This window comes from Podarcis erhardii, assembly GCF_964252035.2.
Source record: "Podarcis erhardii genome assembly, chromosome: 13".
NCBI lineage: Eukaryota > Metazoa > Chordata > Lepidosauria > Squamata > Lacertidae > Podarcis > Podarcis erhardii.
The window spans coordinates 1,688,296-1,709,613 of NC_138502.1; the positions used below are offsets into that span (position 1 = coordinate 1,688,296).

Here is a 21,318-nt window from a genome sequence, read left to right on the forward strand (position 1 = left end):
CCCAACATCAGGGTCTTTTCCAGGGAGTCTTCTCTTCTCATGAGGTGGCCAAAGTCTTGGAGCCTCAGCTTCAGGATCCGTCCTTCCAGGGAGCACTCAGGGCTGATTTCCTTCCGAATGGAGAGGTTTGATCTTCTTGCAGTCCATGGGACTCTCAAGAGTCTCCTCCAGCACCAGAATTCAAAAGCATCCATTCTTGGGCGATCAGCCTTCTTGATGGTCCAGCTCTCACTTCCATACATCACTACTGGGAAAACCATGGCTTTTTCTAGATGGACCTTTGTTGGCAAGGTGATGTCTCTGCTTTTTAAGATGCTGTCTAGGTTTATCATTGCTTTTCTCCCAAGAAGCAGGTGTCTTTTAATGACTGGTGTCACCATCTGCAGTGATCATGGAGCCCAAGAAAGTAAAATCTCTCATTGCCTCCAAAAGTCAACTCAAAGTTAGTTTTATTGCGGCAAAAGCCAGCGACACAGAACACCACAAGGTCAAACAAAAGGAAATCAACAACAACATAAAAAAAAAAAATACACAAGGGAACTTCGCAGTGTGCCATTCAACAAAAGAGATTTACGCTTCCTGATTGCTAGAGTGCAAAATTTGGCCACCTCATATGATATTGAGCTTGAGGAATCTTCCAGAAGGCATTTTTGTAGAATTTCGGGGGAGGATTCCAAATAATGTTGTAGGGGTATAAATTTTGAGAAAAGCGGCAAAATAAGTTGAACTTGTTCTTCACTATAAAATTCGCAAAATAGAAGGATGTGAGTGACAGATTCTACCTTATTAGACATACAGATTCTACCTCATTGCCTCCATTTTTTTTCCCTTCTATTTGCCAGGAGGTGATGGGACCAGTGGCCACGATCTTCCTTTTTTTGATGTTGCACTTCAGACCATATTTTGCGCTCTCCTCTTTCACCCTCATTAAAAGGTTCTTTAATTCCTCCTCACTTTCTGCCATCAAGGTTGTGTCATCTGCATATCGGAGGTTGTTGATATTTCTTCCGGCAATCTTAATTCCTGCTGTTAGGCTTCTAAAGATGAAACCACCAAAATTTGATGTTCTGAAGAGAAAATATGGGTGACGTAGCGAAGGTTTTGTGGCATTTTGCACATTAAAAAAAAAATAAAAATTGGTTGTGGACAAATGCCCTGCCTGAAGACGTCCTTCAGGAATGTCTGACAGAGGTCTGGCTCAGTCCCTACTGTGGAATCACACATAAATAATAATAATATAAATAAATTTTTATTTATACCCATAAATAAATTTTTATTTATACCCATAAATAAATTTTTATTTATACCCCGCCCTCCCCGGCCAGAGCTAGGCTCAGGGCAGCTAACACCAGTATAAATTACAGTATAAATTACAGTATAAATTACAATATAAAAACATAATGGGGGGGATTTAAAATACAGGTTAAAAATACAATTTAAAAGGCAGCCTCATTTTAATAATAGCCCATAGATCAAAACCATAAAGGAGATCCATTTGGGGGGCCACATAAATGTCCACGGCTGCCATTTTGTGTGAGGTAAATTCCAAACGTTACCAGAGACATCGTGGCTATTTGGTTTTAAGAGTCCCACAGTTTCCATTTTTGGGACCTCTTTGCCTCTTATACATCAGCTCCCAAAATGTCTGTTATGAAACAAGTGGTATTTTTGCAAAGTTGCCTTGAGAAACGGCCATTTGTCTTTTGGCTTCACATCATTTTTTCCCCAATCTGTTTCCATTGATTTTCCAAAATGTTTTTTAAACAAATACACAAAGAAACATAAATCCCAACCGTATTTAAGCCAAACTTAGTAACATTGTTAAGGGACTTCCTTGTTTCTCCCTGGTTGAATTTCAGTGTATATCATTTTAACGGTTTTCCAAAACCAAGATTCTTATAAAATTAACTTAAGCACTTAAATCTTCCCCCCCCCCTTTCCAGTTCAGTATTAAACATATTAATTCACCACATTACCTATTTAAATCCTAAGCCTATCTGTTATTTGCAAGCGTCTCCAATTAATTTAACTTAACATATTTAACTAAATAGTCTTTAAATTTCATCCTCTTGCAGTCAGGTCCATCATCTTCATCTGCCAATCTTCCATTGTTGGTACTTCTTGTGTTTTCCAATTCTTTTTTTTTAATATATATATAAATATTTATTAAGGTTTTTTTTTTTTATAAAAGAAATGCACAAATAATAAACAACATTAGTTATGTCATAACAAAATCTCATAACTTCTTTGGACTTCCTCACGTCTCCTACTCCCACTTACATCGTTGAAATTTTTTTTCAAGCAAATTATCATCTTGTTTACAATCTTATTTCCACTCATTTAAATATAATCTAACAATTCTCCAAAAGGTTTATGTTTTCATTAATATCACTTATCATCAAATTCCAGTCTAATTTAGTGGTGGTCAATTATTTTATGATCAAGCATCCTTCTTAACATTCAACCAAATTACAATATTTTTGTAAATAAATCTTAAATTTCTTCCAATCTTCTTCAATCCTTTCTTCTCCCAGGTCTCGGATTTGGTGTTTTCCAATTCTTAGCTAATAAAATTCAAGCAGCAGTTGTGGCATACAAAAATAATTGAACATCTTTGGCTTCACATCATTTTGATGTGGCTTTCTTGGTGTGGCGTTATCCCACAGTCGACAACAGTGCTGTTTGGATTTTTCTTCGTTTTATTAGAGACCTTTCAACAGGCTTGCTAATATTTTGACTATTAAGGAGTCCCAATAATTTAATATTGAGTTCTGAGTGGGTGAATACATACTGGGGTACCCTCAGAGTCTTTATTGCGTTTAAGGCTGAGGTAAAATATACTAAGTTTATTTCTTCAATGGTAGTAATAATAATAATACTAATAATAATAATACAGTAGTAATAATAGTAATAATAATAATAATAATAAATTTGAGTTTGAGGGAAATAATGATTATTATTATTAATAATTATTAATTATTAAATAATAATAACAACAATAAAAATGCAGTAATAATAATAATAATAATAATAATAATAATAATAATTAATTTGAGTTTGAGGGAAATAATGATTATTACTATTAATAATAATACTAATTTGAGTTTGAGGGAAATAATGATTATTACTATTAATTATTATTATTATTATAATTATTATTATTATTATTATATTACTGTTGTTATCATTTAATAATTATTAATTATTATTAATTATTAATAATAAATAATAATACTAATTATTTATTAATAATAATAATAATAATAATAATAATAATAATAATAATAATAATAATAATAATAATAATAAGTATTATTATTAATAGTAATAATCATTATTTCCCTCAGACTCCAATTAGCTCCGCGAGGGCCGCGAACTCGCAGCTCTGAGGAAAGGGGCGGGATAACAGCACCTGCCTCTCGTGACTGACATTCGAGAAGCTTAGCCCAAGGAGGCGGGTGTCTAATTTTATTGGTCTACTGAAGGATGTAGGCGTGGCCAAAGGCCGAGTTGCGGGGAAGGGCTCCTCTCCCCTCATATTACCGCCCTGCCGATTTGACACGAAGAGAAATCCAATCAAGGAAAGGGAGAGCCTGATTTGTGGGCGGGACCCTGCATTGTGATAGGCACTGCCGAGGAAGAGGGGCGGGTCCCCCACAGCGCAGGACGCTGAGCGACCCTCGAGGGGAAGACGCCCGCGAGTTCGAGAATACTGTTAAAAAGCGGGGCGGTGCTTATTCCGGAGGTGGGATACGATTGGCCAGCAGAGGCGGGACCCGCTCGAGTTCTGCCCCGGGGTTGGCCAACGCTCCGAAAGCCTGCCGCGCCTGCGCCTCGGCGCTGTGATTGGCGTCTCGGCCAAACCCCGCCTTCCGTTTTCCATTGGTTGCTTGGGGGAGAGAGGGGGAGGGGAGGCGGGCGTGAGGAGAAAACAAGAGAAGTTGTTTGAGTGGCGGCGGCGCAGAGAGAGAGCGAGAGAGAGATAGAAAGAGTCACAAGCAGGCTCCTCCCTCCTGTCTCCCCGCCCTTCGGCGCGAGCGCTGGCCGGCGATTGGCCAAAGGCAGCGGAGGCGCTCGGGGATTGGATCCCCCGGCGCGCGGTGGGCGTGGTCCTAGGGCTCCTCCTCCGGCGCAGCGTACGCACGGCGAAAGGGAGGGGGCGGAGCGCAGCGTGCGCGCTCCTTCTCTCTCTCTCTGTGTGAGGGGAGGTCTCGCTCGCTCTCCCTCCCTCAGAGGCGCGCGCGCGCGCGCTCCCGCTCCTTCCCTTCTCTCTCCCTCTCTCGCTCTCGGCGGCGCCGGGGAAGCCGGAGGAGGAGGAGGAGGCCGGAGGAGGAGCGGCGGAAGGCCGAGAGCGGAGTCCGGGCCGCGCCAGGCCGCGGCTGGGGGCCGGTCACGGTGGCGGAGCCGGAGGAGGCCGGGCCCCGCCCCGCCCCCATCCCCCCACCGGCGGCGGCGGCGGCACCACAACCGCGGGGGGGCGGCGCTTCCCCGTCTCCTTCCCCCTCCTTGGCGGCGGCCGCCCCTCCCTCCCCCTCGTCCCCCGCGGGGCCCATGGAAGGCCTGCCCGTGGAGGTGCGCGGCTCCAACGGGGCCTTCTACAAGGTGAGGAGGCCGGGGTGCGGGGACAGGCGTTGCCCTGGAGACCGGGGTGGGGGGGCGGGGCCCCAGGGGTTGCCATGGAGATCCCGGGGAGGGCGCGAGGGGCTTCGAGGAGGGAGGGCGGGGGGGGCGGTGGTGGCCACACTGGGCGCCCGGGCCTTGCCCCCCCCAGGGGGGTGGAGGGGTGGGGAGCCCAGAGGCAGGGGGGTGTCTGTCTCAACTCTAACCCCCCCCCCCAAATCCTGTACGTTTTGTAGCCCCCTGGGTTGAAATATTGGGGGGGGGAGACTCCTATTCTGTTGGGTGGCTTTTCTAGGGGCTGTGCAAAAGCCAGCGTGGGGGGGGGGAGGGCATCTTTGGGGAGGGGGCTTAAGAGGAAGGTGGGGTTGGGGGTTCTGGAAAGTGAAGGAAGGGGGAAGCAAGGGCTGCTTGGGGTCCTGCAAAGGAGACTCCCCCTGGGCGTGGGGTTGAAGGGGTCAGAGGGCCCGTTGTGGGGCGGGGTTAAAATATAGGGGGGGGGACTACTGTCGGGTGGCTTTGGCAAAAGCGAGCGTGGGGGAGGAGGGCATCTTTGGGGGGGGCTTAAGAGGAAAGTGAAAGTGAAGAAAGGGGGAAGCAAGGGCTGCTTGGGGTCCTGCAAAGGAGACTCCCCCTGGGCGTGGGGTTGAAGGGGTCAGAGGGCCCGTTGTGGGGCGGGGTTGAAATATGGGGGGGGACTCCTCTTCTGTCTGGTGGCTTTTGCAAAAGCGAGCGTGGGGGAGGAGGGCATCTTTGGGGAGGGGGCTTAAGAGGAAGGTGGGGTTGGGGGTTCTGGAAAGTGAAGAAAGGGGGAAGCAAGGGCTGCTTGGGGTCCTGCAAAGGAGACTCCCCCTGGGCGTGGGGTTGAAGGGGTCAGAGGGCCCGTTGTGGGGCGGGGTTAAAATATAGGGGGGGGGACTCCTGTCGGGTGGCTTTGGCAAAAGCGAGCGTGGGGGAGGAGGGCATCTTTGGGGGGGGGGGCTTAAGAGGAAGGTGAAAGTGAAGAAAGGGGGAAGCAAGGGCTGCTTGGGGTTCTGCAAAGGAGACTCCCCCTGGGCGTGGGGTTGAAGGGGTCAGAGGGCCCGTTGTGGGGCGGGGTTGAAATATGAGGGGGGGGGGACTTTTCTGTCTGGCGGCTTTTGCAAAAGCAAGCGTAGGGGAGGAGGGCATCTTGGGGGGGGGCTTAAGCGCAAGGTGGGGTTGGGGGTTCTGGAAAGTGAAGCCCCTATAAAGGGGGAAGCAAAGGCCACTCGGGGTTCTGCAAAGGAGACTCCCCCTGGGCGTGGGGTTGAAGGGGTCAGAGGGCCCGTTGTGGGGCGGGGTTGAAATATGGGGGGGTGACTCCTCTTCTGTCGGGTGGCTTTTGCAAAAAGTGGGGTTGAAGGGGTCAGAGGGCCCGTTGTGGCTTTTCTGTCGGGGAGGAGGGCATCTTTGGGGGGGGTTAAGAGGAAGGTGGGGTTGGGGGTTCTGGAAAGTGAAGCCCCTGCAAAGGGGGAAGCGAGGGCCACTCGGCGTTCTGCAAAGGAGACTCCCCCCCCGGGGGGGGTTGAAGGGGTCAGAGGGCCCGTTGTGGGGCGGGGGGGCGGAATCTCTGGGCCTCCAGGCTTAAGAGGCAGGGCCATGGTTTGGGCGTGTGTTGCCGATCATGGGGCTGGGTGGACTGGGAGTGTAGCCTGAGGTTGCTTGCGAGTGGGGTCAGCGTCTATGGGTTAGAAGGGTTGAGTCCAGTGCAGCGCTCATGTCATGGCTTTGCAATGCCGGGGATCAGTTTAACAGAGGCCTCTGCTCCCTTCCAAAGGCCTGATCTCATGGAGGGAAGGAGGGGTCTCTTGTGTCACTTGAGCCTCATCTTGCTATTTTTATTTTAGTTTCCTCTATCAGACACATCTTTGGAGTCCCTTCCCTACATTCTAAAGCCTGCCTTTCCTGGTAAGGTACTCCCTCCAAAACAGAGTACCTTGAAATGCTATGAGCGTATTAGTCAGCAGCCATCCAGCAGGCAGAAATATATTTATATCACAGTGCAGTCGAGTTTAGTGCTTCTTTATTGTGCAAGGAAATAAGGATGTGAGATCTTGTAACTGTATCTGTTTGCTGCTTGATTGGCACTGACACATGTTCCTTCTGACTTGCGGCTCTTCCCTCCCAAAGTGCTGCTTCCGCCCAGGTGCTGCAAGTAAATGTATTTATAAGGAAGGTACTCCAGTTCTACCCCTCCTTAAAGTAACTTCCTGCCTTATAGGGAATGACTCTGTATCTTTATGAAGCAGGTGCTGTTAAAATAGGGAGGAAATAAACTCACCTTGGAAAGTACCACTGTTCAGTGGTGGGAGTATTAAGTTCCACGTTCCATGCCTGACATCTCCAGCTAAAAGGGCCTCAGGTAGGGCAGCGAAGGAAAGACCCTCGGCCTGGTCCTTGCTGCGTCTCATAATGGACCATACAAGGCCAGTGGTTTGGCGCAATAGGAAACAACTTCATTTGTTTGTGCTTTCAAATGTGTTGCAAGGCAAGTGGAGTGATGGGTCGCTCCCATCAGTAGGATTACTGTCACCCTGTCTTGCTATAATAAAATGCGGAGTTACTTTATATATGCATTTCCCTGATTAGTTCCGATGGGAAATTAATCGTCCATCCGGCTTGCACAAGGCTGGGCCCAGCTGAGAACGCAGCCTGTCTTCTAGATTCAAGGCCTGCTCTCTGTAGTTTACTGCTTTTGAGCACCCAGTCATGTTCAGTGGAATTACCTTTAGTGGGCTAAAAGCAGTTCTTCATTGTAGCAAGACTTGAGTTTCTCAAGTAACTTTCAGTGCCTCTAAATTAGGACCAACAAGTTGTTCCCAGGCTCCAGTGGGCTCGTCAGTTCCTGATCCACACCTTTTTTTCATATTGGAAAAGGGCTTTTTCTCCCTTTAGCGTGGTAACAGGAATGCCAGTCTCTCTAGAAGTTGAGGCTTTCATCGTCACTGAACCTAGTTGTCAAGAATGCTGCTTTGCCCAACATGAAGGGTCAAACATAGATAAGGAGGAAGCCCAAGATGAGAGATTATGAATTCTGCCAAGCTCTACTGGGCCTGTGTGGAGGAGTGATATTTTGTCTCTGGTCCCTGTTCTGTAGTGGGAAGTGATTGCTTGTTTAGAAAGGCCTCGGGGAATTTTGTAACCTAATCACAAGGTTGCGAGGTGGGGGCTCACTGTATTGTCTATTGCTAATTTTAGACTTCCCACTTCAGAATGGAGTCACAACCAGTAGATGGCCATGAATCGTGAAGGTTTGCCTGGCGCCTTCATTACTTATCTTGAGGCACCAGGCAAAAACCTTTCTCTATAACCAGGCCTTTGGCTGGTTCGCATTCTGTGGCCTTTTAAATGTGTTTGTGGAAGGGGGGTTGCTGGTATGTTTTTGTTTTATTATGTATTTTGTGTTCCCATTTTGTATTTTCATGTTGTGTACCACCCTGTGATCTTCAGATGAAGGGCGGTATACAAATTTAATAAGTAACAGTAATAAGAATAATGAGAGACATAGAAATATTTGAGGGGCTAATCCTCTTCTCCCGTAATGGAGTGGGTTATTTTTAGCCTGTTTGTGTGCTCTTTGCTGTGGCATCTCCATAGATTCCTTATCAAGTAATTTATTTTTAAACTCATAACCCTACCTTATCGCATAACATTTTTACCACCAGGAAACACATCATGTTACGTGTCCTCAAAAGACTCTCAGCCTGGGAAACGGGGGCTGCAGGAGACGTAGGGTTCTTAAACCGTATCTCCATTGGTAGTGCACCTGTTTTTGCATGCAGGAGTTCCTGGCTCAATCCCTGGTGTCTCTGTTTAAAAGAATCAGGCCGCAGGTGACAGAAAATACATTTAGGCCCGGGGGCCAGTAAGAGCAGACAGTGTCTCCTGGTAAAAGGCAGTCTCTGTTTCCTAGGGACTCAGGTGATGTCAGTTTCTGCAAACGTCGACTCTTAAGTAACTGGCTCAGATGGCTTGGGGAGCAAATGTACAACGAGCATCTGTGCAGCATTTCATCTCTGCTGTCCCTCATTGAGGAATACATGCTGTCTAGATCCTTCCTTCCAGCAGTTCTTGTTTGCATGCACCTCCCTTGCAACTGCTTAAGTGGGGCCTGCTGCCGGAAGCCGTTTGTGCCCCAGTGGACTTGCGAGAAAGCTGAATGAGGAGAAAGTGGGAACGCTCTACTCGAGCCAAGCGTTGTGTCGTTCTGTGGAAAGGTGCTGGGCTTCTGAACAGGATTTTAAAGACTGCACGTTCCTCCTGGCAGTGGCATATTCTTCACCACACCCCGTTTTATAGAATTGCATCCATAGAGGGAGGGTATGCTAACTAACTTCCAAGCTGAAGTATACAATTTGCCCCTACAGTGGTACCTCAGGTTACATACGCTTCAGGTTACAGATGCTTCAGGTTACAGACTCCGCTAACCCAGAAATAGTACCTTGGGTTAAGAACTTTGATTCAGGATGAGAACAGAAATTGTGCTCCGGTGGCGCGGCAGCAGCAAGAGGCCCCATTAACTAAAGTGGTGCTTCAGGTTAAGAACAGTTTCAGGTTAAGAACAGACCTCCGGAACGAATTAAGTACGTAACCAGAGGTACCGCTGTATTCTTTTCCACATTTCGACTTCAGCTTACTCTTCGGAGATTTCTGCCGCTCCTTGGCTACTGTAACTCCAACTTCGTTTTCAAATGCACGAGCCACAAATCAATTCTTTTGTGTGTTCCTGGGCTTCCCAAAGGTTTCCATGGAAGACCTTATTTCTTAGAATTTGAAAGGTGAGCTTTTGCCTGCCAGTCACTACTGGTGGTCCTTTGTAGAACATCTCTAGCGTTGCTGTTTCCGGCTAGAGTAAAATAACAGGGTTGTAACTCTACCTGAAGCATAAGAGTAAGGTTAATGGGCTGGCCTTTTTTTCTTTTTTAACAGAGTTTGCATCTTGACAGAATATCAATCGTAGGCAGTAATACACACGGCGGTATTGCCTTGCCAGTGGTATTGACTACATCCTGTTAACTTTTAACTACCCCTAGTAATAGTTGTTCTAAGAACATAAGAGCCCAGCTGAGTCTGTGTCCTGTTCTCACAGTGGCCTACCAGATGCCCAGTGCAACAGAGCTTGTGATTCTCAGCAACTGGTAGTTCAAGAGGCCTGCTGCCTCTGATACTGGCGGTAAAATGTAGCCCTCATGGTTAGTGGCCGTTGATAGCCTTTTGTCTAATTCTCTTCTAAAACCTCCCCAAGTTCATGGCCATCACTTTGTTGGAGTGAATTCCAAAGTTTTAAGAGTTTGGATTTGATATCTCGCTTTATCACTACCCGAAGGAGTCTCAAAGCGGCTAACATTCTCCTTTCCCTTCCTCCCCACAACAAACACTCTGTGAGAGACTGAGAGACTTCAAAGAAGTATGACTAGCCCAAGGTCACCCAGCAGCTGCATGTGGAGGAGCGGAGACGCGAACCCGGTTCCCCAGATTATGAGACTACCGCTCTTAACCACTACACCACACTCGCTCTAACTATGCACTGTTTGAAAAAGTGCTGTTTTGAGATTTCCAACAATCCGATTCATCGGATGTCCACGTGTTCTAGTCTTATGAGAGGGAGGAAACCATTTTTCTACCCCCTTTCTCACCATACATAATTGTACAAGTTTCTATTATCACTCGCCACCCCAATTCTCACCTTTTTTCTAAACTGAAAAAATCCAAATATAACATTTTGTCAGAGGAGTTTCTCAAACTCCTTGATCATTTTGTGTGTCCTTTTCTGAACCGTGTCCAGCTCGACAACATGCATACTGCACTTTTCTGTACATGGTATTCCAAGTACGGTTACCATAAATTTGTATATCATTGTTACAGTATTGGCAGTTTTATTTTTAAGTCCCTTTCCTAATGACCCCTAATGTGGAATTTGCCTTTTCACAGCTTCTGAATACAGGATTGACATTTCCATCGAGCTACCCCCCAAGGTCTTATGCCTAAGAACGAAAAGAAGGGCCCTGCTGGATCATTTGTAGTTCCTTGCAATTCCACAAAAAATGGTGTCTTCAGCAGACTTGGCTGCCTCACGGCTCACCACTAACTCTTGACTAATTATGAGCAACTGAAAAAACACAGGTCCCAATACCAATCCTTGTTGTTGTTAGTCCCAATACCAATCCTTGTTAGTTGTTAATTCTGGTGCTGGAGGAGACTCTTCGTGGCCCCCTGGACCAGAGCACGCCAGGCCCTCCTGTCTTCCACTGCCTCCCGCAGTTTGGTCAAACTCATGCTGGTCGCTTCCAGAACACTGTCCCACCATCTCGTCCTCTGTCGTCCCCTTCTCCTTGGGCCCTCCATCTTTCCCAACATCAGGGTCTTTTCCAGGGAGTCGAGTCTTCTCATGAGGTGGCCAAAGTCTTGGAGCCTCAGCTTCAGGATCTGTCCTTCCAGTGAGCACTCAGGGCTGATTTCCTTCAGAATGGAGAGGTTGGATCTTCTTGCAGTCCATGGGACTCTCAAGAGTCTCCTCCAGCACCAGAATTCAAAAGCATCCATTCTTCGGCGATCAGCCTTCTTGATGGTCCAGCTCTCACTTCCATACATCACTACTGGGAAAACCAGAGCTTTAACTATATGGACCTTTGTTGGCAAGGTGATGTCTCTGCTACCCCTTGGGGGACCCCAATTTCTACATCCTTCTATGAGGAGAGCAATCAGTTTATTCCTACTCTCTGTTTCCTCTTCTGTAACCAGCTACTGATCCAAAGGTTCCCTCTGCTCTTATCCCATGACTGCTAAGTTTAATGAGGAGTTTTGGGTGAGGGCTTTTAGCAGTAGCTTTTTGAAAACCCGTGTGCTTGTTGACACTCTCAAAGAACATGTTTACCACCAGCTTTTCACAGTTCTTAAGCTATCCAGCTTGTAATTTCCGGGGTCCAGTAGATCCCTTTTTAGAAATCTGTCTTACAGCAGCCACTTTCCTGTCGTCAGGTGTCAAGGCTGAACTTTGGGATAAGTTGCATTTTTTTTTTTTTTTTTTTTTTGGTAGCAGTTTGGTAGCTTCACGTTTCAGTTCTTTTGAGAATTCTTGGGCGGCTGCCATCTGGACCTGGTGATTTCTCGGCTTTTAATTTGTCATTAAGTCCTACAACCTCATCTCTTGCGACCCCTCTTCACCTCAGTTCCTCCGATTTCTTTCCTGCGAAAGTTAGTTTAGACACAGGGACCTGCCCCACATCTTCCTATGCAAGGACAAGTGCACAGAATGGACTCTGTAAACTCCTTTTCCTCCTTTGACTTGATTGTCGTCCAAAGGACCTACCGCCCTTTCCCCCCTTTTTCTAAGCCTCTAATAGCCGCTAATAGCGCTAAACCGCTAATAGGGATGCTTTGCAAGACGAGAAAACCGCTAGACGAAGAGACTCGCGGAACGGATTATTTTCATCTTGCGAGGCACCACTGTACTGTGGTACCTCGGGTTACAGACACTTCAGGTTACAGACTACGCTAACCCAGAAATAGTACCTCGGATTAAGAACTGTACTGTGGTACCTCGGGTTACAGATGCTTCAGGTTACAGACACTTCAGGTTACAGACTACGCTAACCCAGAAATAGTACCTCGGATTAAGAACTTTGCTTCAGGATGAGAACAGAAATCGTGCTCCGGCGGCAGCGGGAGACCCCATTAGCTAAAGTGGTGCTTCAGTTTAAGAACAGTTTCAGGTTAAGAAGGGACCTCTGGAACGAATTAAGTACTTAACCCGAGGTACCACTGTATTTTACCCTGTTTGGGGCTGAAAGTACTTTATGCAAGCAGCTTTGCATACATGTTCCCTGCAGGAGAGAATGCTTGTGGAATATCGCTGCATGTCAAATAAGTTGTGCACAGACGGCCTAGCGGACAGTGACTATATGGCTCGCAGCAGCAACAACGATAATTTTTAGTGTTCGGCTGCTGCTTTTATACAGTGATCCACCAAAGAGTAAAATTATCCTCTGCAAATTCAGGGGTTCTCAAGTTGTAGAGTTGCTCGTGAATGGAAGCGGTTTGTGTGCGTGGAGGGCTTGAAACTTTAAAGGGGGGGGTTCCTTGAAACTCTTTGACTTGGTGTCCCAAGCATTGCAAAGGTTGTACAATTTTCAAAGGTTGTGCAATTTTAATTTAGCCCTAGCAGCGTAAGCCAGAGGGCAGGTAGACCAGGCTTGAGGTGTGGAACGTGGGAGATATAAATGTTCCTGTGTGCTGGCCTCATGGAATGAAGGGGGCTGATCCATCTGTGCTGAATGAATGATAAATGAGATTCTCTCCGCTGGCCTGGAGACGTATATAGCCTCAGGCGCAGCAGGGCTTTAAAGGGGATTCTTGGAGCTCGGCGTGCTGTGGGAGAGGGCAGGCATGGAGTAGTTCATAAAGACTCCAGAATCTTTGATCCTGCCCACACTACACAGTTGCGGGTCCTTGTTGGACGGTGCCCCCTCTGCCTCTTCGCTGCTCTCTGAATGGCCAGGCTAACTGTTGACTGTGTCTAAGGCCTAAGGATGCACCCACTAGACTGATAGGGAGCAAAGGGGGGAAGTTATTTTCTCTCTCTCTCTCTCTTGCCATGTGCATCCACTGAAGCTGAGTGTTGGAAGATTCAGAACAGATGAATATTTCTTCATGCAACTCATAGTTGACCTGTGGAGCTCACTCCCACAGGAGCTACGGATGTCCGTCAAGCCAGGTGGCTTTAAAAGATGATTAGACACTTTCCTAGAGGAGAGAGAGAGTTGCCGATGGCTGTTAGCCATGAAAGCCATGCTCTGCCTCCGCAGTTACTGAGAAGAAGGGCGAGGGCAACTGGTGGGTCTCTGGAAGAACAGGGTGCTGGCTGAGATGGGCCTTTGGCCTGATCCAGCGGGCCTTTTATTACGCCCCCCATGTGGGCCTGCAGGAGTATTTTGCTTGGGTGATCAAATTGCGGGTAGCATCCAGACTTGCTAAAGAGGTCACCAGGTCCTGGGACGAGGAGGAGAGAGATTTTTAGCATGCTCTTGAGGAAAGGAGTCTTGGGAGGCAGCCATGTAGTCAAGGATATATGCAGGCCGCCTCTTCCAACCAGAGGTAACTCCTTTCTGCTGTCTCCAACAGACGCTGGTTGAGTGGTGAGATTCCCAACTTAGGTTTTCTCTGTCCCAGTGAGTTGTGCGTGCTGGGATACTGGGCAATGAACTCCACTTAAAGCCGGCTTCCTCTGGAGCTGGGAAGGAGACGTGTGGCTGTTTGCGCGTAGCGGAGCAGCTGGCGGAGAAGACATCTGTCCCCAGGAACACCTGTTCCTCCCATCACTCTGTAGATATGCAGGACATTTTGCCCTGCCCTCATCACGCTCCAAACTCCATCACGCAGCTGCCCTCTCTTCCCCACCCTGGCAGTGCCAAATGTCCCGTGTTGTGGCCAGCAGGAGATGAAGAGAGACGCAGGGGCATGGCTGCACCCCTTCTTCTAAAAACCACACGCCTGGAGGGATAAGGCTGTGGCAGAGAATGGCCACCACGCGGAGAGGTTGTTTGTGGAATACTTTCGCCTGTATTCCGGGGTGGAGTTGGCCTCCCGAAATCAGAAAACAATTATTAATCCAAGCGTGGTTTTCCCCTTCAAAAATGTCAGCCCCCACATGCTTATCCATCTGTGTCCGTTAACCAGGCTAACCATTTGCCTGTTGGACCCTTTTTTCCCTAGCAACTCCAGAAAACATTCACTTGCAAGTTTACCAAATGACCCAAATGTCAATCCTGGTGCAAGCCAGGCCGTTCAGGTTTTAATCTTGAAACTGTCTTGGGTTTTTGAGGAAAAGCGGTTTATACATGTTGTAAATAAGTACAGTGGTACCTCTGGTTACATATGCTTCAGGTTACAGACTCCGCTAACTCAGAAATAGTGCTTCAGGTTAAGAACTTCGCTTCAGGATGAGAACAGAAATTGTGCTCCCGTGGCGGCGGCAGGAGACCCCATTAGCTAAAGTGGTGCTTCAGGTTAAGAACAGTTTCAGGTTAAGAACGGACCTCTGGAACGAATTAAGTACCGTATTTTTGCTCTTTGAGACTGACTTTTTTCCTTCTAAAAAGTAAGAGGAAATGTGTGTGCGTCTTATGGAGCGAATATGGAGCGAATGCAGGCTGCGCATCTATCCCAGAAGCCAGAACAGCAAGAGGGATTGCTGCTTTCACTGCGCAGCGATCCCTCTTGCTGTTCTGGCTTCTGAGATTCAGAATTTTTTTTTTCTTGTTTTCCTCCTCCAAAAACTAGGTGCGTCTTGTGGTCTGGTGCGTCTTATAGAGCGAAAAATACAGTGCTTAACCTGAGGTAGCACTGTAAGTGAATAGAGGGTTGCACCCAGGGAATCGGGCATTTCCTCCCAAACGGCTGTCCCACTGAGCACCTTTCCCTGACCCCAAGCAGCCCTGCATTGCTTTGGGATTAAAAAATGGGGCTGGCTTTGAGTGAGGGCTAAGAGTGGGGTCCTCTGCTGCAGTAGTGAAGCGCCATCTGACCCAGAGGCCTGGCAGTATGTGAGCTCCTGAGCGCTGAAAGGAAGCTGCCGTGTGTTCTTTGAAGGAGGAGTCATGAGCTGGCTGCCTGGTGTTGGCTAGTCTGGCAGGGAATGTGCTTTAGGAGGAGTAAATTGAAATAATAATAATAAATTTATTATTTATACCCTGCCCATCTGGCTGCGATTCCCCAGCCACTCTGGGCGGCTTTCAACAAAATATTAAAATACAGTAATGCATCAAATACTACTGCCTAAACAGGGTTGCCTTCAGATGTCTTCTAAAAGTCTGGTAGTAGTTGTTCTCTTTGACATCTGGTGGGAGGGCGTTTCACAGGGCGGGAGCCACCACCGAGAAGGCCCTCTGCCTGGTTCCCTGTAACTTGGCTTCATGCACTGAGGGAACCGCCAGAAGGCCCTCGGAGCTGGACCTCAGTGTCCGGGTAATAATAATAATATTTTTTTATTTATACCCCGCCCTCCCCAGCCAAGGCCGGGCTCAGAGCGGCTTACAAGCAATAATAAAAACAAGATGAATGATTACAACTTAAAAACAAAAATAAAATACAACATTAAAATAATGGAACATTAAAATATTAAAATGTCGCCTCATCGCAGGAGGAGAAGGAAAAGAAAGGGAAAAAGAGAGGGAGGGAATCAAATTGGCTCCAAGCCAAAGGCCAGGCGGAACAACTCTGTCTTACAGGCCCTGCGGAAAGAAATCAGATCCCGCAGGGCCCTGGTCTCATGAGGCAGAGCGTTCCACCAGGTCGGAGCCAGTGTTGAAAAGGCCCTGCCTCTGGTTGAAGCCAATCTAACTTCCTTAGGGCCTGGGACCACTAGGGGGTTGCTATTTATGGACCTTGAGGCTCTCCGTGGGGCAGACCTCGGTAGAACTATGGGGATGGAGATGCTCCTTCAGATATACTGGACCGAGGCCATTTACTTTATTGTCACTTGTACAACTTGTATACAGTGAGATGTCACGAGCACCCCCCACTCAGCTCTCCTAGTTTTAATTCCCCTTGTTTACTGACGCACACCCACCAAACCCGAAAGTCAGTTGCCCTGTTGTTATCTTTTCATTCAGCAGCCTAACAGTCCACAGATAGAAGCTGTTCTTTACCTGGTTGGTGTGACTAAACATGCTTCTATATATCTTCTGCCCAAGGGCAGGAGATCAAGAAAGTGCCGGCCAGGGTGTGAATCATCCCTGAGAATTTTCCTCGCTCTCCTGAGGCAACGATCTTCCGCTATTTCATCCACCGAATTCACGGGACAGCCCATAATATGTTGTGCTGTATTCACCACCCTCTGTCGGCACTTCCTATCACTTGATGTCAAACCAGCGTACCACACTGTGATGCAGTATGAAAGGACACTTTCTATTGTGGACCGGTAGAAGGAGATCATCGAATGTTGATTGACATCGTTCTTTGGCAATACTCTGAGGAGACGGAGTCTATGTTGGGCTTTCTTAACCACCTGGGTTGTATTGATTTTGTATTGCATTGAAATGTGACAGGGTGGGGGTGTGTATGAGAGAGAGGGAGAGAGAAGTTTGTGTCTTCCTGAACAGGACATGTAAAAGGAAGTATTTCATGGAGCTCAGAGTTAAAACTATGGAACTCCCTTCCACTGGAGGCAGTGATGGCCACTGACATAGATGCCTTAAAAGAGGTTTAGACAGATTCATGGAAGAGGAGGAGAAGGCTATCGGTGGCTATTAGCCACAATGGCTGTGGTCTGTCTCTACAGCTGGAGACAGCAGCTGGAAACCAGGAAGGAGGCAAGGGTGTTCTTGTGCTCAGATTCTGCTTGTGGGCACCTGGTTGGCCACTGTGGGAACAGGATGAAGGCGATGCCACACCTGGTTAGGCTTTCAGCTTCCATTCCACACTATCTAGGCCCCCTTAGGGGCCAGTGACTCAGAGGATCACGTCTTTGGGGGATGTCGCCAAGCTGTGACCTTTGCTTCTGCAGAGCTGTTCTTCTCTTGCCAAGTCTCCCTTTCCATGCTGCTGCTTTGCGTTGGCTGTTTGGTATCTTGGGTCCGCTGGTCCTAGTCGAGGGACTTGGTGGTGGTGGCTCCTTCTGCAGGGTTCCCTTTTTTTGCTGGGCCAGCGCTGCCCCTTTCACAGTGAGCTTTGGGGACTTGCCGGCTGTGGTGCTAATGCGGTGTCTCTTGTCTGTTCCTTCCCTTCCAGGGTTTTGTTAAAGATGTCCATGAAGACTCGGTCACGATATCCTTCGAGAACAAGTGAGTGTCCGCAAGAGGCGTGGCCTGGCTGCGCCCTACTCTGCTGTTTTGTCAGAGAGCTGGCAGGCCCAGATCGGCCCGTCCTTTTCCAGCCCTCTGGAAGTAGCGGCTGCCCCTGTGTCCTTGAGGTCCATCGTATGATGAGGGTTCAACCGTGGTATACCGGCTCAGAGCCACCTCTGGCAATGAAACCCCACTGACCTGGGCTTGTTTGCCTAGACTTATGAAGCTGGCTCCTTGTGATATGAATTCTGTGTGGGGCTAGTGCCTATAGCTCCATGCTGGCTCCTAGGAAATTGAAATAATATTATTGCAGACAGTCGCTGCGCCCCAACCCATGTCCCTTGCTCTCACCCAGGAAACAAGCACACCAAGAACTCTGGCCAATATACCATATTTTTTGCTCTATAAGACTCACTTTTTCCCTCCTAAAAAGTAAGGGGAAATGTGTGTGCGTCTTATGGAGCGAATGAAGGCTGCGCAGCTATCCCAGGAGCCAGAACTGCAAGAGGGATTGCTACTTTCACTGCGCAGCTATCCCTCTTGCGGTTCTGGCTTCTGAGATTCAGAATATTCTTTTTCTTGTTTTCCTCCTCCAAAAACTAGGTGCGTCTTGTGGTTTGGTGCGTCTTATAGAGCGAAAAATACGGTGAGTTTCAAAAGTGGGAGTGGTCCCTACTCGCAAATCAATTGTCAGTACTTTTGAATGTCAACTGTAGTCAATTGTAACTAATCCATTCAAAATTATGTATTCTGACAAGGATTACAAACTCAGTTAGAGATTACAAACTCAAACTCATAAGGATATGCATATGAATGGATTAGTTTTTGTTACAATTGACTCTTGATTTGCGAGTAGGGACCATTCCCACTTTTGAAACTTATATTGGCCGGAGTTCTCGGTGTGCTTTTTTTCTTGGTATATTTAATAACAAGAACTCCCAACTTATTTAACCTCACCCAGGAAACGCCGGCCATTCCCACCCCCTGCTTTGCACTCTGGTGGGCCTAGGGGAAGAAACAGGGAGCTCTGTTCTTGCTTTGTAGCAACTCCTGCCGGTGGCTGGATTGCTCTCCCCACCAAGAGTTCACTGCCTGTCTACCAGCTGCTGTATCAAACTAGGCACCCCCAGGCTACCAAATACAGCAGCGCAACAAAGCTCTCTCACTCTGGCTTGGGGTCCCTTCAGGAGATGATGTAGTTGGAACTCCCCACCCTTCAGAGCACACACTGTTGTTTGGTCACCCCAGGGAAGTGGGGAAGGTGGTTCCTTCCTCCTCAGTCTGGGCTTCCCCCCTTCTTCATCTTCAATCTTCGTGTCCCTTGAGCCAGACACCCCCTAACCCTGTTCTCCCTCATTTGACTCTGGAGACAGGAGGTTGCGGGGATGCCTGCTAACTTTGTCGCCCACCTGTGTAGGCACCGCACAGCATTGGTGGTGGCCCTGATCCCCCAGCAGTTATGGAGCAAGGGGGCTGAACCCCGGCCCCACCCTCCTAAAGATCTCGGCGTGCACGCTGGAAGCTTATTGCAGAGCGAAAACCTTGGCACTTGCAAGCAACAGGATGGGGTTTTTTTTGTTTGCTTTTAAATGCTGCTTATTGGAGGGGTGGGGAGGCGAACGGGCCTGAAATTCCTGACTCAGCAGAAAGCCAGAAGCGTCTGCCGGAGGAGAGAGGTTTGAGCCGCTCGCAAAGGTCCTTCCTTGGCAGCTGAAGCGTCAGAGAGACACGTGTCTCTGCAACAGCTGTGAGGAGGGGAGCCACCCTGGCCTCTGGGCGCTGCAGTCAAGCCACCGTCTCCTCCCCCACCCCACCCTTCCCGGAAAAAATAAAAAGCTTTGTCGGCGGAGGTTTTGGCCCTGCTCTCTGAGAAGAGCAGGTGCTGGCTTTGCTGGGGCTCTCGCCGACAGGCCGCCCGAGTTTGCGGCTCTGGTTGTCAGCCAGTAAGGGACTAGTGAGCAGAGGGAGACTGGCAGCCTGCCAGCAGCTGTGTCTGGCCGCCTCCGTCTCCCCACCGGGGTGGTGTGGGCGTGGCGGCGGTATGCAGATGCTGTCTAATTCCGCTGGAGCTAATGAGGCAGCCTTGCAGCACCACGGCCAGTTCCCAGGATTGTGCTCTGACAGGGCCGGAACACAGCCGCAGCACGATCTCCCTGCAAGAGGCAGGGCGGGCTATAAATACCCACCGAGTGGCTCTCTGTCGGCCCCAGTCTCTAGCCCTCCTTGTGGTGTTTCCTGAGTGGGGGATTTGTCCTTGCGTTCTCCTCCCCTCATTTCTTTCATCTTGCCTCTGTTCCCCCCCACACACCTCCCCAAGAACGCTTGCATGCTCTTAGCAGGCTTCCTTGCCTCTAAACTATTTTGACCTCCATCAAGTTATGGTACCGTGGCCTTTATGTCTAACCAGCGGCGTCGCCAAATAGTTGTGGTTCCTAGGAGCCAGCGTTGAATATTTAAGAGCCAGCGTTCCATAGCTCTGGTGGAAGGGGGGGGTGGAATAAAAGCCACAAGGTGATACATTTGGTTTCCTAGGTGCATGTGCAGCCAGGGGTCTGGAATTTTTTTCTGGCATGGGCAATTGTGGTTGGAAAAGCATTTTGCTAGTAGCGGGGGGGGGGGGGAGTTCAGGCCGGCCGATGCATGCTGCTGAGTCATTAGAGAAGAGAATAGCTTGTTAGGAATGGAGGGGGAAATTTGGAGTGTGCTTCTACGAAGCAGCCATTCCGAATTTGTGGGAGGGGCCCGTGCCAGTGTTGACCCAAGGTCCCTGCTGCTTTCACCTGCGCAAAATTCGGCTCTTAGCATTGTTTAGCCCCAAGCACCTCCCATAGCTTGTGAAGAAACATTGTGTGTTGATGGGTAGCTGGTCTCCCCTTACTGTCACCTGGAATAACACTCTGTCTCTTCGCAGCTGGCAGCCCGAAAGGCAAATCCCCTTCGGCGACGTGCGGCTGCCCCCACCTGCAGACTACAGCAAGGAGATTTTGGAAGGGGATGAGGTGGAGGTGAGTGAAGGCTGCCAAGAGGCTTTCCGCACCCTTCTGGGGGTGGGGGTGGAGCAGTGGGGTGAGTAGGAAGCTGCTGGGCGTGGAGGGTGTCCCCCTAACTTGAATTTCCCTGTCCTCTTAGGTTTATTCCCGAGCCAATGAGCATGAACCATGTGGCTGGTGGCTGGCCAGGGTTCGAATGATGAAAGGAGATGTAAGTATCGGACAAAATGCACACACACCCTTGAAATATTCCCGGGCATTCAGTGAGGGGGCAGAGCGGCCTGTCCCTCTCACCATTAACACATTTAATGAGCTGAGCCCCTTCCGCCTCCCCGGCACGTGGTAGGAGCTCTCCATGTGCACAGCAAATGCTCACAGATTGGCTCCCAGAGCATCTGGGTGCCATGGGCCAAAATGCGGAATAGTGACAGTGCTGCAATGCAGATGTTCTTATGATGCTTCTGTGATGTGTTGTTGTGAGGTTGTCGTAATCTGCCTTAAGTTCACTCGATGGGAACAGGTAGAGTATAATTTTTTTCAAGTAAATAAAAATAATGAAAGCAAGTAAATTTCCAGGGTCGTAAGCCAGCCTGAATTCGCAGGCGTGAAAGTTTCCACTTCCCTCAAGCAGCAGTGTTCAGTGGGTTTCTTAGTGTGAACATAATTTGTTCTGCATTTCCAAGGAAGACTGTTGCATCCAGAGGGGGGGAGGGGAACCTGCAATTAAGGGGGGGGGACTGTGACCCTAACCCCATGGAAGAGTTTTCCAGAGTTTTTTCTTCCCAGAGACACAGTGTGCAATTAGAATTCACTTTTCCCCTCCTGTTTGAGTTTACTTAGGCTTAACAACTCTAAAGGCAGAACATAACTGCAGCTCTTTTGGGCTCTTCCTTTGCCGTGTCAGTGAA

The 21,318-nt window shown here is 48.4% G+C and overlaps 1 protein-coding gene across 2 annotated transcripts in view; it reads left to right on the forward strand.

The window, feature by feature from the left end:
* The first annotated feature begins 4,477 nt into the window (after positions 1–4,477).
* The window catches only part of FXR2 (FMR1 autosomal homolog 2), a 32,636-nt gene continuing 15,795 nt past the window's right edge, over positions 4,478–21,318 (forward strand). For both annotated transcript variants that reach the window (XM_081835688.1, XM_081835689.1), the window contains exons 1-4: positions 4,478–4,602; positions 17,365–17,417; positions 20,332–20,425; positions 20,550–20,621. In XM_081835688.1, the coding sequence (XP_081691814.1) occupies positions 4,552–4,602; positions 17,365–17,417; positions 20,332–20,425; positions 20,550–20,621 (270 nt within the window). In that variant the 5' untranslated portion in view covers positions 4,478–4,551. The remainder of the gene's footprint in view (positions 4,603–17,364; positions 17,418–20,331; positions 20,426–20,549; positions 20,622–21,318) is intronic.